Raw genomic sequence first — 15,047 nt, forward strand, 5'->3', positions numbered from 1 at the left:
TGAATACAAAAATAAGTAAGATATCTAATAAATGATTACGAAGCGAGAAAATGTTTTAATACCAGATAATTATAATAAAATGGTAGGGTTAAAGAAAATTTTGTATAAAACAAAAATCAATTATATTTCAACACATTTTTACAATTGACAACATTACGCAGTGATGATTACCACGATAAATATATGTAAAAATACAAAAATGTTTCTTGTTTGTTATAGCAAATAAAATTCAACGGCTGACTTTTCAACTTTCTCGCATTTTAACATTAGGTGAAACAAAAATTTGCACGTGAATGTGAGAATAGATATAAAAAAATATTATCAAATTTTTTAATTATATATCTATTTTATGTTTCCAAAAATTATTTAAGAGTCTTTTTTTTGTAAAAAATTAACAATTTATATAAATCAACATTCTATATGCAACGATCCAATAAATATATTTAATCAGATTTTCTTAAGATATTCCATCGCAATCTCCTATAAACATCTAACGAGCGGATGATTAATTATCTTAAATGCATCCGCCGTTTTAAATATATCCTTGCCAACATATTTCGCTATTGAGGAAAAATCTCATAATAATCTACTAGAAGCGATCAAGACACAATACTTTTTAGTCAGTAAAAAACTACAAATTAATTGAAAGATTAGACTATGAGATGCGATACATCGGCGGTATAGGCGGCTGGCGACAATCGGATGTCGTCGGAACGGGAAATCGGCCGTTGTCTCAGGTCGCTGTCACCTGGCCAGGCACGACCTGGGCTGCGCGAGCCTACGTTTGACCTGGCAACCGTATCGACCGCCAGGCTCACCGTCGCAGGATCGTTCAAACCATTGCTTTGGATCCTTCGCTGACAGCTTTGAATTGACGCTCGCAGAGTTTTCCGTTTCTGTTCACGACAGAATACAATGGTTTATTACAAAAATGTACGAAATGTACAATTTAGAGAAACATGAGAGCAAATGCGAGCTTGAACGAATATATAGAACCAAGGCATTAATTAATTTAATGTAAATTATCTTGATTAATTTCATCGAATTGACTATAATGTTACCTCAATCATCCCTCGCCACTTATCGGCAGCGTGTCTTGCTAGCTCCATCTTTCTCTGCTTACGTATTTGATGTTTTTTGTATACCATCTCGATTATGATTAGACCGACTCCACCACCAATACCGACGCCGACGACGATAAATACCCCCGCCATGTTCTCCAGACCGAGGGTGTTCGGCGTTTTTTCAAACTGTTCGCATTGTTGTACGTTACCATGTAATATCCAGAGATTATCGAGGCTCTCCATAAAACCACCTAAAAAATATTGTTGATAGTGGCATTAACGTTAGATACTTAATATATTAAATTAAACTCAATGTTTTCATTATGAGAGAGATTTAATATTATTCAATTTTAAATTATATAAACGAAGATTGTAATTACTACAACGAAACTGAATTTTATTACATGGGAAATAAATTTAAAAAAAATAAAAACAAAGAGAATAGCGTGAAATTGATGCAGCTCACTTTCGTGAAAATCTAGGATTGCCAATGTCACGGCATCCGCCCAAGGTGATCCTTTCTGCAAACCGATCCCATAACCCGAGCGGCCAAATAATTCACCAGCTGTCACCAACTCGCAATCTTGAGCGGCTTCAAATTCCAATCGTGAACTATCCCAAATGAAGGCCATTAATTTTCTGAAAAAGAGATAACGTGATTTAATAAAAAAACAATGTTAAATAATATGTTATTATTAATTAAAAATTATGCTTTTTGCACAATATAATTATTTTCAAATATGCGAAAAATAATTAAAGCAAAATAATATTTAAGATTTTAATTAATGCAAAGATTTGTAGGATATGTATAAAAATTAAAGGACTTCAACGTAAATGTTACATGAAAGAGCAACGATCCAAGGACCTAATAATACTCACCCGATTTTAATATCGCGAATCGCGTCTTCTGCGGTATCATAATTATTCGCCTCCATGGTGCGATACATGTTGGACAATTCTACTTGACGTCTGAAATACATATCCACGGCGGATCCTTTCACTGTCGCGCACGTCAAGTTCTCCATCGTATTTCTGAGCTTTATGAACACAAAAGTCAGGTATTTATATCAAAATATTTTTTTTCAAAAAAACAATTAATTAGTTATTCTCACTCGAGCGTCGTTGATACCGGTAAGCTTGGTCTTGGGTCGTTCCAAGACGAGGAACGCGGCTAAATTAGCGGTGTACGAGGCGACGATGATCATAGCGAATCCGGCCCATACCATTCCTAAGACACGCGCAGAAAAACTCCGCGGAGTACCTATAAATTTTTAATTGACAATAACAGTATGCGTGATATGTGACAATCAATTTTTCACCCAGAATCCTAATATTCTTTGATTCAAACTTTCAACATAAAGTCGATTTTTCTGTCTAAGCTCGTTTTTTCTTTTCTTTGAGTGATAGCCGATTAAATGAACAAAAAAAGACAAAAGAATGTGTCATCTTCACCTTCTCCTATACCGCTGTTTAATAATACACCCCAAGCGAACCAGATAGCACTTGATAAATTGAGAGCGTCTTCTTCGGTGCCGTCAGTGTTAGCTAGTTTGAATCTGCCGAAAGGTGAAAATCGATCGAGCAAATACAGAACTAGTGCCACTACATGCACCGATACCATCACCAAAATCCAAAGAGTATTGCTGAACGGTTGTAAGAAGGAAACCAGAGTAGATGATCTTGAAGGCTGAACCAATTAAAATCTCGTTTAATACATATTATATTTATTATTGTCAAATAATTTATATGTGAAATATATGTCTATATTATTTAGTTAAAAGGCAAAAGGATTAAAAATATTAATTTTAGTTAATTTTGAAATATTATGCTGCAAAAAGAATACTTAATTAAGAGTATACTACGATTTTTATATTATAGAACTTTCGATGAAATATGTATACATTTGTATATAATATAATTTAAAAAATAATTATATACAAACATTTTTATTTTTAATTTTAAAATAAAACGTTTGCTTTTAGATTGTTTTTTTTTATATGATATAAGATGTAACACATTGTGAGTCTAAAATGAATTCTAAATAACACGTACCTTCTTTTCAAGAATAGTGATTCCCTGATATTTAAAAGGTTTGCTGAATTCGATAAACTCTGCACGTTCAGGGTTGATTGTCAACGGTGCGACGATCATGTCAGCCCGTTCGTTCACTATTTCACCGATAAGTCCGGTCCACTCTTTCTTCCCTCCGACTTTGATATATCAATAAAACACGAAAGATAGAAAATAAAAAAAAAAGAATAATTCATATTATTAATTTCCTGACGCTTAAGATCGAAGATTTACAAATTAAACGATAAGCAATGCTTTATAGAATTTTTTGTAATGTTTTCTTTCTTTACAAATTTAATATTTTTCTTGTGTATCATTCATTCTAATTCAATTACTCACTTGAACTATTTTTGATCATGTAGCTGCCAAATTGTCCATCGGGCGACAGAGCCAAGCTGTATGTAAAATTGATCATTTTTGACAATTCTTTCAATAAATCTATACAATATCCTTTACAACAAAACATTCGCGTGTCTGCAAATGAAAAAGATTCATTATTATTATATTTTTCAAAAAATATCAATATCAAACTTTAGAAATACGTGTCCCCCACTATCGCCTTGGAGTTTCTCTTTTTTGTCTTAACTAAAACGTTAAGATTTGGAGCAAGATTTGCTACGAAAACTTATTATCCTTAATTTAACTTTAGGAGCAACGTACTTTCTCTGTCTGTCGTATTAAAATGAGGACACACGATCTCCTCGGCCATGCACTTAAACTCTCCATCGACCAATTCGCGAACGTAAACGAATGGCTTCTCTTCGATTGTCAGCACCTTCAAATGCGTAGGTATCATGAAACCCTCGGGTTTGATCTTTACACGACCCGGCCATATGATGTTGGACTCGTTGATTCGCAACTTCATCTTGGTACCATTCTATTACCAGTATGTGATAAAATAAAAACAAATTTTTTATAATATCTTTACATTTTTAAAGCTTTTTCGTTACTTAATATGGAAATGTAACAACTTGTTCGTTTACAAGATACATTTAATAACACATTTGTAGGCGTTATTCGTTATCATGCAAGTGCCTCTTATCGGTAAAGGTAAAATCGTAAAATTGTGAAGATTGCTGGAATTATTTACTCACAGCGGGATAAAAGTACTGGCCGACAGACACTTGCGTTTTATTGTTTGGATCTGAGGACTGGATGTTGACTACGTCGTACTCGGCGAATATGCGGTCACCATTATCATCGAATGCCACTCGACCTGTCGCGCCCTGCGGTCGTACCTGCTTACGAATGTACCTAATTGAGAAAGAAACATAATACAACAGTAATCGCAATAACAGATTTCGCTATTGTTAAAGATGCGTTAGAATTTTATTGTTATATTTATTTTTAAAAAAATTAACTATAAAAAAGACGAGAAATCGTACTGAAAAAGATTCTTGCCAGTTTCCCATATGGAGCCCGAATCGCTGCAATCCTTTGGTGCCTCGGTGATCTTTTCCGTTTCATTCATCGCTCGTAACGCGGATACAAGTACGTGTCTGTGAAAAATAAAAAAAGAGAAGCCCTCTATTAGAAACTTAAAATTTCTTTCAGGTGAGATCAGCTCTTGATTAAAGATTTGCGTGAGAAATTCTTTAACTTGAAACGCTAATTTTCCAGAATTGTATGTTAATATTCGAACAAGTTTGAAAGAAAAAACGATTCTGAATAGACTAATAAATTTGGAATATAATGAAATACAAATATGTCGGAAATACTGACAGACTGTCGGTGATGTGTAATTTCTCTTGAGTGGCATTAATTAACTTCAATCCTAGTAAACCCTCTGGCGCATTTGGTGCCTCCAATGCCTGCTCAGTAACGATCCATACATATCCGGCACTTGTCATATTCAGAGCGGCAGCATCCCTGAAGATCACTCTCGCGTCCGTTTTCCTATATTTTACACATCCGAAAGCATTTACAAATTTATTTAAATATTTTCGCAACATTCCAAAGCCCAAGTCACAGAGAAGATTGTTTTAATTAAAGGGATAAAAATTAAAATATAAGAATAAGCTTTATCGTTGGTAATATTTATTACTGTACAATAACAGATCGTTGTCATGTATTATGTAATTAGAATAAAGATAAAATATATAATTTATACTTTATATTATAAAGCAAACATTTCTTGTTTTGTTCTATATGTATAATTTTTGAGATAAATATTGAGAATTGATGAATACTTACGAAGCGTACATGAGACAAACTCTCGACTGTGCACCTTTCATCTCCATCAATTGTTCCAGAAAGTTGTTCAATCCTGGTTCGAACTCGATGACTGATTCAACCTGAAATAGAGGTCTAGTAACATACAGTAGTATATATTATTTTTTATGCACTTGATACAACATACTAGCACTTTGATTTCTACGTCAGCCTCCAAATTTTGCGACGTTGTCTGAAAACGTCCGAGGAGCGCACGACCATCCGTGTCGGAGCTGTGGATGAAGATGATCTTCATGTAGTTGAAATGCTTCAGCAATTCCACCCAGACGTCCGCCTGATGCGAGTACGGTGGTACAGTGCGTAAAAATGAGACGTGGATATTCTGCAAAGAATATTACTATGCAATTTTGTTTATTGAATAATGCGGCACTATTGAATAACGTAAAAGAAGTAAGAGTCTAATGATATATTTTTTCAATTTTTAAAAATCTTAATTTTTTTTAGAAAAACATTGCTCTGTACGAAAGAAGAAAAGTCTAGTTTAAAATATTAAATTCTTTTTCTTATTTATTTCATGATTTATTTTCAACGATAAATCACAAAATAATTAAAGAAGAGAATTTAGTCTAAATTCTATTTAAAATATTAAATTTTTTTATTTATTTTACAATTTATTTTCACGATAAATCACACACTGCTTTCGACAGCATTCTGTATTAATTTATATCACTGTATCCGATTTTGTTGAACATTGCAGATCAATCTTTTTAATTTTTTTGCATACTTTGTCCGAGAAGGCAGAGTCTCGGGATGATATGCCAATCACAGGTATATGATAAAAGCCACTGGTATAGGAAACCGCAGCCGGTGACAAGTCGCCGATAAGCGGATGCGATACCACTACCGCATACACCTGTTCGGCTATCAGAGATTTGCAAACGCTCAGTGCAGTTCTGATTGGGTTAGAATCCATCTCGATTACAGTATGCCTAAATGTGACCCCTTTATTGACATATTGGAAATCGAAATTGAGATGCTGAAACATACGTAAAGATACATATATACTTAACATTTATACATAGATGAATAAATCTGTATGATTGAATATACAATATATATGTGTACGAGTGGCGTAATAATATAAAAAATTTTAAAAAGAAATTTAATAACAAATTTGACATGTACATCTTTCATATTATTTGACACATTTCCGTAAATTGATTTCAAATATTAGTTATGTTATATTATTAATACTAATTGAATATACATGCGATTGGAAATATATATATATATATGTATAATATATTTATATTATATATTTATATGACAATTTTTCACTAACATCTTGTCATTTTTCTAGGAATATTTTATCAATCATAATTTGTCTCTTACGTCGACCGTTTTCTCGAAGTGCGCTTTACTCTCGTTATTGGAGAGGACACCGCCGATCTTGAAAAAATTTGGATTATTGTAATTCATCGTCCTGGCGATGACAAATCCTAAACGTGGAGCGTTGTGTAAAATAATAAAGACGAGGGATAGAACAGTCTTCACGTGTAACCTCCTCATTGTGCAATCACCTGCTGTAAACAAATTAACGAGGTAAGTCAGTGAATGATTAATTTTTCATTTAATTTTGAAAATTCGTTACACATGTGACATGTTTTTTTTCAAAAATTTATTAATATTTAACGTTTATAATTAATTATAACATTATTTTGAAATAATAATTAATTTAAAGCAATAAAAAAGTATCATTTAATAGTAAACAATATTAAATAATCGATTAATAATTAACAATTAATTGATAACAATCTTAATTTTTTAAATGTATTTTTGTTTTAATTTAAAAAAAAAGATAAATATAATATTTGTTATTTTAATATGTCTAATTATAAGTCAGTTTGCCAGCTTTTTTTAAAATGAGTATTTATAAAACCCATTTAATTATAAATAATAATTTTTTGTTGAATTTTATTTACTCCTAAAGATTAACTGAATTATCGACGAGTTTGTATCCTACTCTACAATCAGCCTCCGCCCTTTTTCAATGTAAAAGCTCTTTACATTTCTCTAACGTCAACAAAATACTATTTTAATCTTATTATTATGTTTGTGTATATTACCTTCGTTTTTTTTGTTTTATACATTTGTGTTTAAATAGACGCTTATATATCCTTTAATACAGTTTGTTATATAAATTGATTCTCCAACACATTGTACGGACACATTTGAAAATGATAATCGTTATACTTTATTGAAAATTTGACTAAAATTTTAGTTAAAATTAATGCATTTTAAGATGAAACAGCTCTTACTTACGTATATTTGTTGTCAACGCTTTATTATACACCCTAACTTTTCATCCGATTCTCTGGAGCGAGAGGGATCTCCACGGATCCAATCGGAATCTATTATTTGTCACATATCAAAACCGATCCGCACCCAAAGGAAGTGCACCTTGGAGCAGTCCAAGTACTAATGTCGTGCCTCGAAATAAAGCGCGAGCGCAAGCGAGGGATGTAGTCGCAGATTTGTCATCGATCCAGTCGGATGCTGCGCGTAGAAGTTACCCCCGTCACAGGGGCCTTGATTATTGAGAAATCGCCAAATTCAAACGGGGTTGATCGAGGTAAAATAATATGTTCTAATATTTCTAATATTTATTATCAATATTGTTATTTCTATTACCGTCATTATACGCTCTATAGATTTTCTATTTATTATGCAAGATTTATCCTACAAGCAAGTCTGATACATTATTTTGAGAAATAAATTGATGAGGTAATTTGATTTTTTTTCAACAAACTCGTCAAATAATGTTAAATTAAATAAAAATGAATTAAATAATAATAAAATAAATGGCATATTAATAACTTTTTTATTTTCTCGACCTATGATTGAATTATATTTATCTGCAGCAATTCGTGAAATAATCATCCCTGCGTGTACTTCCTCCATAATTGCAGTTTGATAATTACGCGGCAATCGGGGACGGAAGGTACACGCTAGATGACGTAACGATGAGCGAAGGTCGACATCAAGGAGATAATTAAATTGAACCGTAATACGAAGCTTTCTGATGACAAAGATTTTGACAATTTTCAAATGATTAGCGGTCTGACTTTGAAAAAGAATATTAAATTCATTTCAATAATAAATAACGAGAGTAAATTTTGATGCAATTAAATCCATTGTTAATAATTCAATAAAACTCATCGCATTAATCATATGATTTGTTCATTTAATTACATCGTAAGATATCGTATCAATAAACTCTACAATTTAAAAGAAAGTATATATTATTTAAACATATTTATAAAATTATATAAAATTCTTATGTATAATAAATATTTTCTGATAATAAATCATATATTACAATAATAAGTAATGATAATTTTCTTATACAAATACTTTAATTTTTTTTGTAAGAATTAATTTAAATATTACTTTTTTATAAAACAATCTTGAGATTTGTCTAATTACCAACATTTCATACATAAAGTCTTTGAAACATAGTGACTCGTAATGTACAATATCGATTTTTTAAGCATTTTATCTTCTTAATACAACCAAAGACCAGTTATGTAAGACTTCATATACAGGACGTTTCGAGCATAGTGATTCATTTTTCTCTTTATTAGCAAACTTTACATTTCTACGTGGATGTGTAATTATATCGAGCATGGCACAGTCTTGTTCATCTCTAAGCAATTTATATGTTTTCGGTACAATCAAGTTTCACCCAATTGCCAACATTCCGATTGTTAACGTTCTATATGTGAAATGTTTAAAACATAGTTTGATTGATTATTTTCTCTTTTATTGCAAAACTTTGTATTTTTCCATATGCATGTAACCCAGTTTGGTTGAGAAGACGATGGTTTTTTTTTGTTTCGCATTTGTTACATATCTATATAGTACACGGTTTTTCCTCTGTCAGTGCGTTCGCACGTGGGTCGTGGATGATTTCCGTGAAGAGTGTCTTTGCGCGTCAGCACAGCCGACGATGTATCGATCCCACTGTAAATTTCCAGTTAATGGCAACCCTCCACCACACAGACTGCGTGCGCACCCCCTGCGAACTCACCTTGTGTTCACCGAGAATCTTTTAGTCTACTCTACAAAGTCGGGAGAAGTGTTTTGATAATTAGACAAGAGGATCCTGATCGCGTCGACTTTTTCACCTGCTCCTGTTCATTCAGCTTATCCTCGAAAGCCAAATCGAAAAGTATCAAAGCCCCATTGAGGGGTTCGAGGAATACAGCTGAAAGAAAAGGAAAGAAACGAAAGGGGTTGTATACGTTATTGTAACGGCACCACTACTACACTACGATTAGGTGAATATCGTTAACCAGGTAGAGAGATAAATTTGTTCTCCATTCAGTGGAGAAGAAGGAGAATCTGGAGTAAAGAGTGACCGAGGAGAAAGCTCGAGGAACGTCGGCCGACCAGAGAAGAGACCAAAGTACAAGTAAACCACGCGCGACCAACCAAGTAACATAATCCAATGTATTACGGTCCCCCCGGTTCCGCAGAGGAAGCCGCCGAGGAAACATGTCGCTACCACGGGAATGGAGCTTTCAGGACGCGTGTCGGGCATCGGGCCTGCTCGCGGACACCGACGTCGGCGTCGTCGCAACGGCAGCATCGTCCCAGGAGATGGTCGTCACAAACAGCAACGCGATCATCGACGAGAACATGAATAATCAACCGGCGACGCAGCTGGGCTCGCTGTTTTCCATTCATTCGGCGCCGGTGTTCGACCTGAGTGCCGCCGGGGCACCGTCGCCAAATCAACAAGGATCCTTGGCGGTCCAGGCGACGGCGACGTCAACCCCAATCGTGCCACCGCATTTGCAAAGCCCTGAAGGCACCTTTCTCGAGGACGAGGACAATGACAACTTGCTGACGATATCCAGTCTCACTGCCCGGCCGCTCATCGCTAAATCCAGGGAGCTCAGGTCGGTTAGGTTGTCGAAGCGAATATTCAGAGTATTATGAGAATCAGGTGTCGCAAAGACGAGTCGATTAATAATTAAGGATCTCAAGAGCATATACTTTCAAAATTTTAGTATTGACAAGTGCTAATTCATTTCTCTTAATACATATATATAATAATTTTTTTCTCGAGTATGAAATTTATATCTTTACAGATATTCCTAGTTTGCGTATAAGAATTTTATCCAAATTCTTTAGTGAATAATTTTTTTGTAAATCTTCCAATCTCTCCAAATACAATATATTAGAGTTTCACGTGTCATTCATAAAAAATCGTGCAGCTAAATAAAAAAAATTAAAAACAGTTGCTGTGTATTATGTGCAGTGTACTCGCAAATAATTTCGTGTTTTATTAATATAATTCCGCACGTCGGTTTAGATCCGTCAAGTGTAAAGTCCCGAAAGGCAGAAAATCGCGGCGAAACGAGACCAGGAAACCCCGGAACACCACGTATGTCCCTCTGGACGGCGGTTATGGCTGGGTAGTGGTGTTCGGAGCCTTCTTCGTACAGTTTTGGGTAGCCGGGTTGGTCAAATCCTACGGCGTGCTCTACGTCGAGGTCATGGAGACTTTCAAGGACTCATCTGCCGCGGTCGCGTCCTGGATACCGGCGATTCTGACGTGCCTATGTCTAGCGCTCGGTAAGTCATCTTCATCGTAAATGATTCTGTTCCGCTTTTGTATTGTTTGAGAAGATTTAGATTCAGAAATTATTTTATAGGATGTTTTTACAATAGATGTTTTTTAAAGTAGCTTTTTAAAGTGGATGTCTTTTAAGTCTTTTAATGTCTTTTAACATCATGCGCGTGAGTGTTAGTTTATAACAGTGTGTTTTACTCGCAAAATTTTCAAATCATAAATATATAAATGTGAAATAATATAAAATTTTTGTCCAATAACGTTGTAATATAATTTTTGGAAAATATCGATAAGATATTTCAGATATATTTCTCTTCAAGAGATCTTGTAGATCTTTTCAAAATTAAGCTTTCTATACTTTTTTAAATATATACATCAATATACCGTTTTATGCACTAAATCGATATTTCGATTACAGCTCCGGTAACAAGTATGCTCTGCCAGAAGTACAGCTGTCGAACGGTGGTTTTTGTGGGAGGACTTTTCTGCGCTCTAGGACTTACAACTAGTTACTTTGCCACGCGATTGATACACCTCTTTTTTACATTTGGAGTGCTGACAGGTTTGCTAAGCTTCAATTACGTTTCCTTGACATTTTAAATTTTCTCTACATCTATAATCATATAATTATCGAGGAAAAAATACCTTTATAGGTATCGGCGGCGGCTTGTCTACGACGCCGGGTATAATTCTGGTGTCGCAATACTTTGACAAACATCGTGCATTGGCAAACGGGATCTGCGTTTCCGGCACTGCCGCGGGTAGCTTCATGTTCCCGCTTCTGATCGAGTTTCTAGTCAAAGACTTCGGTTTCCACGGCACGATATTGTTGTTGGGCGGTTGCATGCTGCATGTATGCGTCAGCGCGACGCTCTATCGACCACTGGACGAAAATTACGCACCTGAGGAAAATATCTTGGTAGAGAAGTTCGAGAAAGAAGTGAAAGAGCAGGTAAAAATTCTCCATAAGTTTCAAGTTTTATTATACATATTTGCCATTGATATCAACATTTATTATTATTTATATTTTTATTAGATATATCACAAGCTATTTTGTAATATCTCTTTTCTTTAATATTATATTTTATGAAAAATTTATCAGTATATTCTTGTGCTGGTTCAGTGAGAAATGACAAGTCGGAGAACGGCTATTAAACATCTAAAAATGTTTATAAACGTCTAATAGAACATCTAATAGATACTTATAATAAAATATCTTTTTAAACATTCTTAATCCTTTTCCTTGTAAACGCAATTGTAAATATATATAGAAAAATATAATCATATTACTTATGATGACGAGCCGATAGGACTGTAGGAAATGACGATGTATCGTAAATTATCTCTCCGACAGGATCAGGACAAATCGACGCAACAGAAACTAGAACTGCTGTTCGCCAATGACCCAACTGCCCGACACAATATGCTGAACGAACTGTTCCACCAGAACAGTGTGGTAGCGGTCGAATTGACTGACAGCGACGAGGAGAAGGACGTGATGGGCGAGGGTCTCCGTATGAAGCCTATCGCTAAAATTCGCAGTTCCAGCATCCTGCACAGCGTGGAGGATCTGTCGACGGACTCGACGTGCGTTTACAAAGCCGCGAGAACGTCGTTGAGATCGCTGAGATCATCCGTGACGGCGATGGCTGTACCGGAACAGCAACAGCCACCGCCGTCGCCGCCAAGAAGCAGAATGACGTCCTTGACATTGTCAGCGTCGACGGAATCCAAGATCACATTCATGCAGAGACTCACGCGCTATCTCGATCTGTCACTGCTGAAGAATCCACAGTTCATCATGATGTGCATCTCCGTTAGTTTGATGTCCACCGGTAGCCCGTACATGCTGTACTACCTGCCGGCGTATGTCCACGCCGCTGGTTACACCAAGTCGGAGGCTGGCTACCTGGTGGCTATCTCCGCCGTTCTCGACTTGTGCGGTAGACTCGGCCTCGGCTGGCTGTCGGATCTCAAGCTGTTCGATCGACGGAAAGGATATATCGGAAGGCAAGCATTTTTTTTATTTACGCACGATACGTGCCTGTCTCCCTGAAATCTAATTCAAGCGTGAAAAAATTATTATAAAATATCACATCGATTACAAGAGGACATAAGGAACTTATGTCCTATAGAAAAATTCTCATATTTCTGATCATTTTTTTTTTTTCAAGTATGATCGACTCTGTTATTTACGAATTGTTTCCATTTGATGACCGAAATTATAGATCATCACATTTAGAAGATATTTTAGGATCCTAAAGATATTTTACACTCTCTCTTCAGTTTGGATATTAAATAAACATACAATAAATTTTTTCAAAGCGATATTTTTAGAGAAATTCTTTTATATGTGTATCTGAGAGAGATTGGCGTACAAATTCAGATGAAAGCATAATTATTTATGCCATTGTTTTTTTTTTTTTGTCACCGAGCAGTGTAGTGGGTGCCGGCGTGGCGGTCCTCGCGATCCCGATGGCTCATTCCTTTTATGTATTGGCGTGTTCCGTCGGCATGTATGGACTGTGTCTAGGTTGTTGGTTTCTACTCGTTCCCGTCCTGCTCGCCGATCAATACGGCACCGACAAAATATCGTCCAGCTATGGTCTGGTGAGGATGTTCCAGAGTTTCGGTGCGATTTCCATTCCACCACTCGCAGGTACTTTTTAGATGTATAACTATATATTAATGTTATTTCCCAAAAGCAATTTTTAGGATTTAAATATTCTTTCAATTTAAATTTATTAACTATTTACACAATTTAAATGTATATTAATTAATCTAAAAATCTATAACTATAGAAATAATGCGCGAAATATTTCTCGTGCATCCTCAGACAACAGCAAAAGTATTGAGTCATACTATATATCATGTTAATTATGTGCACGTAATTATGTCAAAGGTGCGAAGATAAAAATATAAAAGCTACACGCGCGCGCACAGTGTTATGTATACCATTTACCAGGGATACTTTTTAACTCAATAATTTTTTTAATTACCTTGAGATTATTGTCTATGAAAATTATCGTCTACATCTTTTTTGAAACTTTTTTCTATTTCTTCAGATTTTTTTTTCTTTTAATAAAATTTTTTACTGGCCGATACAATAATGTTGTATCAATATATGTATTAACATATCAAATATAATCACATTATTGTACAAATTTGGAATCGATTTTTTCTTAGAAGAAATGTCACATGTTAATAAATTCAATTCGAATTAGAAACGATTGAAAATGGATAATATTAAACTTCAAAAGGACAAAAATATGTAGCAAAATTTTACATTCTTTCAATTACAAATAAAATTTTCAATTTTAAACGAAAAAAAAAATTAATTTCTAATATCAAATATTTACTGAAATTCTTAATAGAAAATAATTAAAGACTCCCTGAAATGGATTGCATATTATATGATACTCTGTATTTAAATTAGGATATTTTTTCATCTTTAGACGATTCTCTCTTAGATGATAATATTGTTCCAGGTTACTTGCGCGACGTAACCGGAAGTTATACCGTGTGTTTTCTGTGCATGGGTACATGTATGGTCATAGGAGGTTTACCTCTGCTTTTGGTTTTCAATGAGAACCAGACAGATCCAACAACAGCAACAAAGCTGCCCGTAAACACCGAAAATAATAATCGTCAAGGGGATACTACCGTAAAAGAGTAAATTATTTTGAAAATGTGATCGTTGATAATATGAAGTGATCTAATGTGTAATAGGAAAATAAATAAATCATAACAGTTGTCACAAAAAAGGACATTATTATGTTTATTGAATTTTTTCAAGTATCAATAAAATTCCTATTAAATCAATTTCTTTCATCTTCCGTGTACTGCGCCGAAATACTTTCGCAAGATGTGCATTAAATTAATTTAAATAAGTTAAATATAAATTAGCAATTGATACGTTCACTGTCCATGCATTTTATTTCTCAAATTATTCTTTGAATACTTCTTGCATTTTTTCAACGTTATAAAGTTTAAGTATTTCTCATCCACACACCTGTTATTATTGTCACACTTTTTATATATGTTATTTAGATTTATCCTTTCTGATAAATCTAAATAACATTTACTGAAAGCTTCATGAA

General features: G+C 34.4%; 2 protein-coding genes across 3 annotated transcripts; one reads left to right on the forward strand and one right to left on the reverse strand.

Moving 5' to 3' along the window:
- Window positions 1-121: 121 nt before the first annotated feature.
- Nmdar1 (glutamate ionotropic receptor NMDA type subunit 1) lies at window positions 122-7,786 on the reverse strand. 2 transcript variants are annotated; one of them, XM_072890129.1, is made up of 17 exons: window positions 7,629-7,786; window positions 6,699-6,889; window positions 6,091-6,342; window positions 5,494-5,688; window positions 5,328-5,428; window positions 4,857-5,030; window positions 4,520-4,633; window positions 4,229-4,388; window positions 3,795-4,011; window positions 3,474-3,608; window positions 3,117-3,274; window positions 2,517-2,751; window positions 2,177-2,325; window positions 1,944-2,101; window positions 1,531-1,703; window positions 1,062-1,315; window positions 122-896 (listed from the first exon to the last, which is right to left on the reverse strand). In XM_072890129.1, the coding sequence occupies exons 2-17, from the start codon at window positions 6,873-6,875 to the stop codon at window positions 651-653; spliced, it is 2,898 nt and encodes a 965-aa protein (XP_072746230.1). In that variant the 5' UTR covers window positions 6,876-6,889; window positions 7,629-7,786; the 3' UTR covers window positions 122-650. The 2 variants fall into 2 exon arrangements, with proteins under 2 accessions (XP_072746230.1, XP_072746231.1); XM_072890130.1 differs by having other exon boundaries at window positions 6,699-6,886; window positions 7,629-7,785.
- A 1,574-nt stretch (window positions 7,787-9,360) lies between these two features.
- Sln (monocarboxylic acid transporter silnoon) lies at window positions 9,361-14,970 on the forward strand. The gene is made up of 7 exons (XM_072890131.1): window positions 9,361-10,270; window positions 10,687-10,949; window positions 11,366-11,509; window positions 11,601-11,899; window positions 12,302-12,957; window positions 13,386-13,606; window positions 14,436-14,970. The coding sequence occupies exons 1-7, from the start codon at window positions 9,864-9,866 to the stop codon at window positions 14,621-14,623; spliced, it is 2,178 nt and encodes a 725-aa protein (XP_072746232.1). The 5' UTR covers window positions 9,361-9,863; the 3' UTR covers window positions 14,624-14,970.
- The last annotated feature ends 77 nt before the right edge of the window (window positions 14,971-15,047 follow it).

This window comes from Anoplolepis gracilipes, chromosome 4, assembly GCF_047496725.1.
Source record: "Anoplolepis gracilipes chromosome 4, ASM4749672v1, whole genome shotgun sequence".
NCBI classification, from domain to species: domain Eukaryota; kingdom Metazoa; phylum Arthropoda; class Insecta; order Hymenoptera; family Formicidae; genus Anoplolepis; species Anoplolepis gracilipes.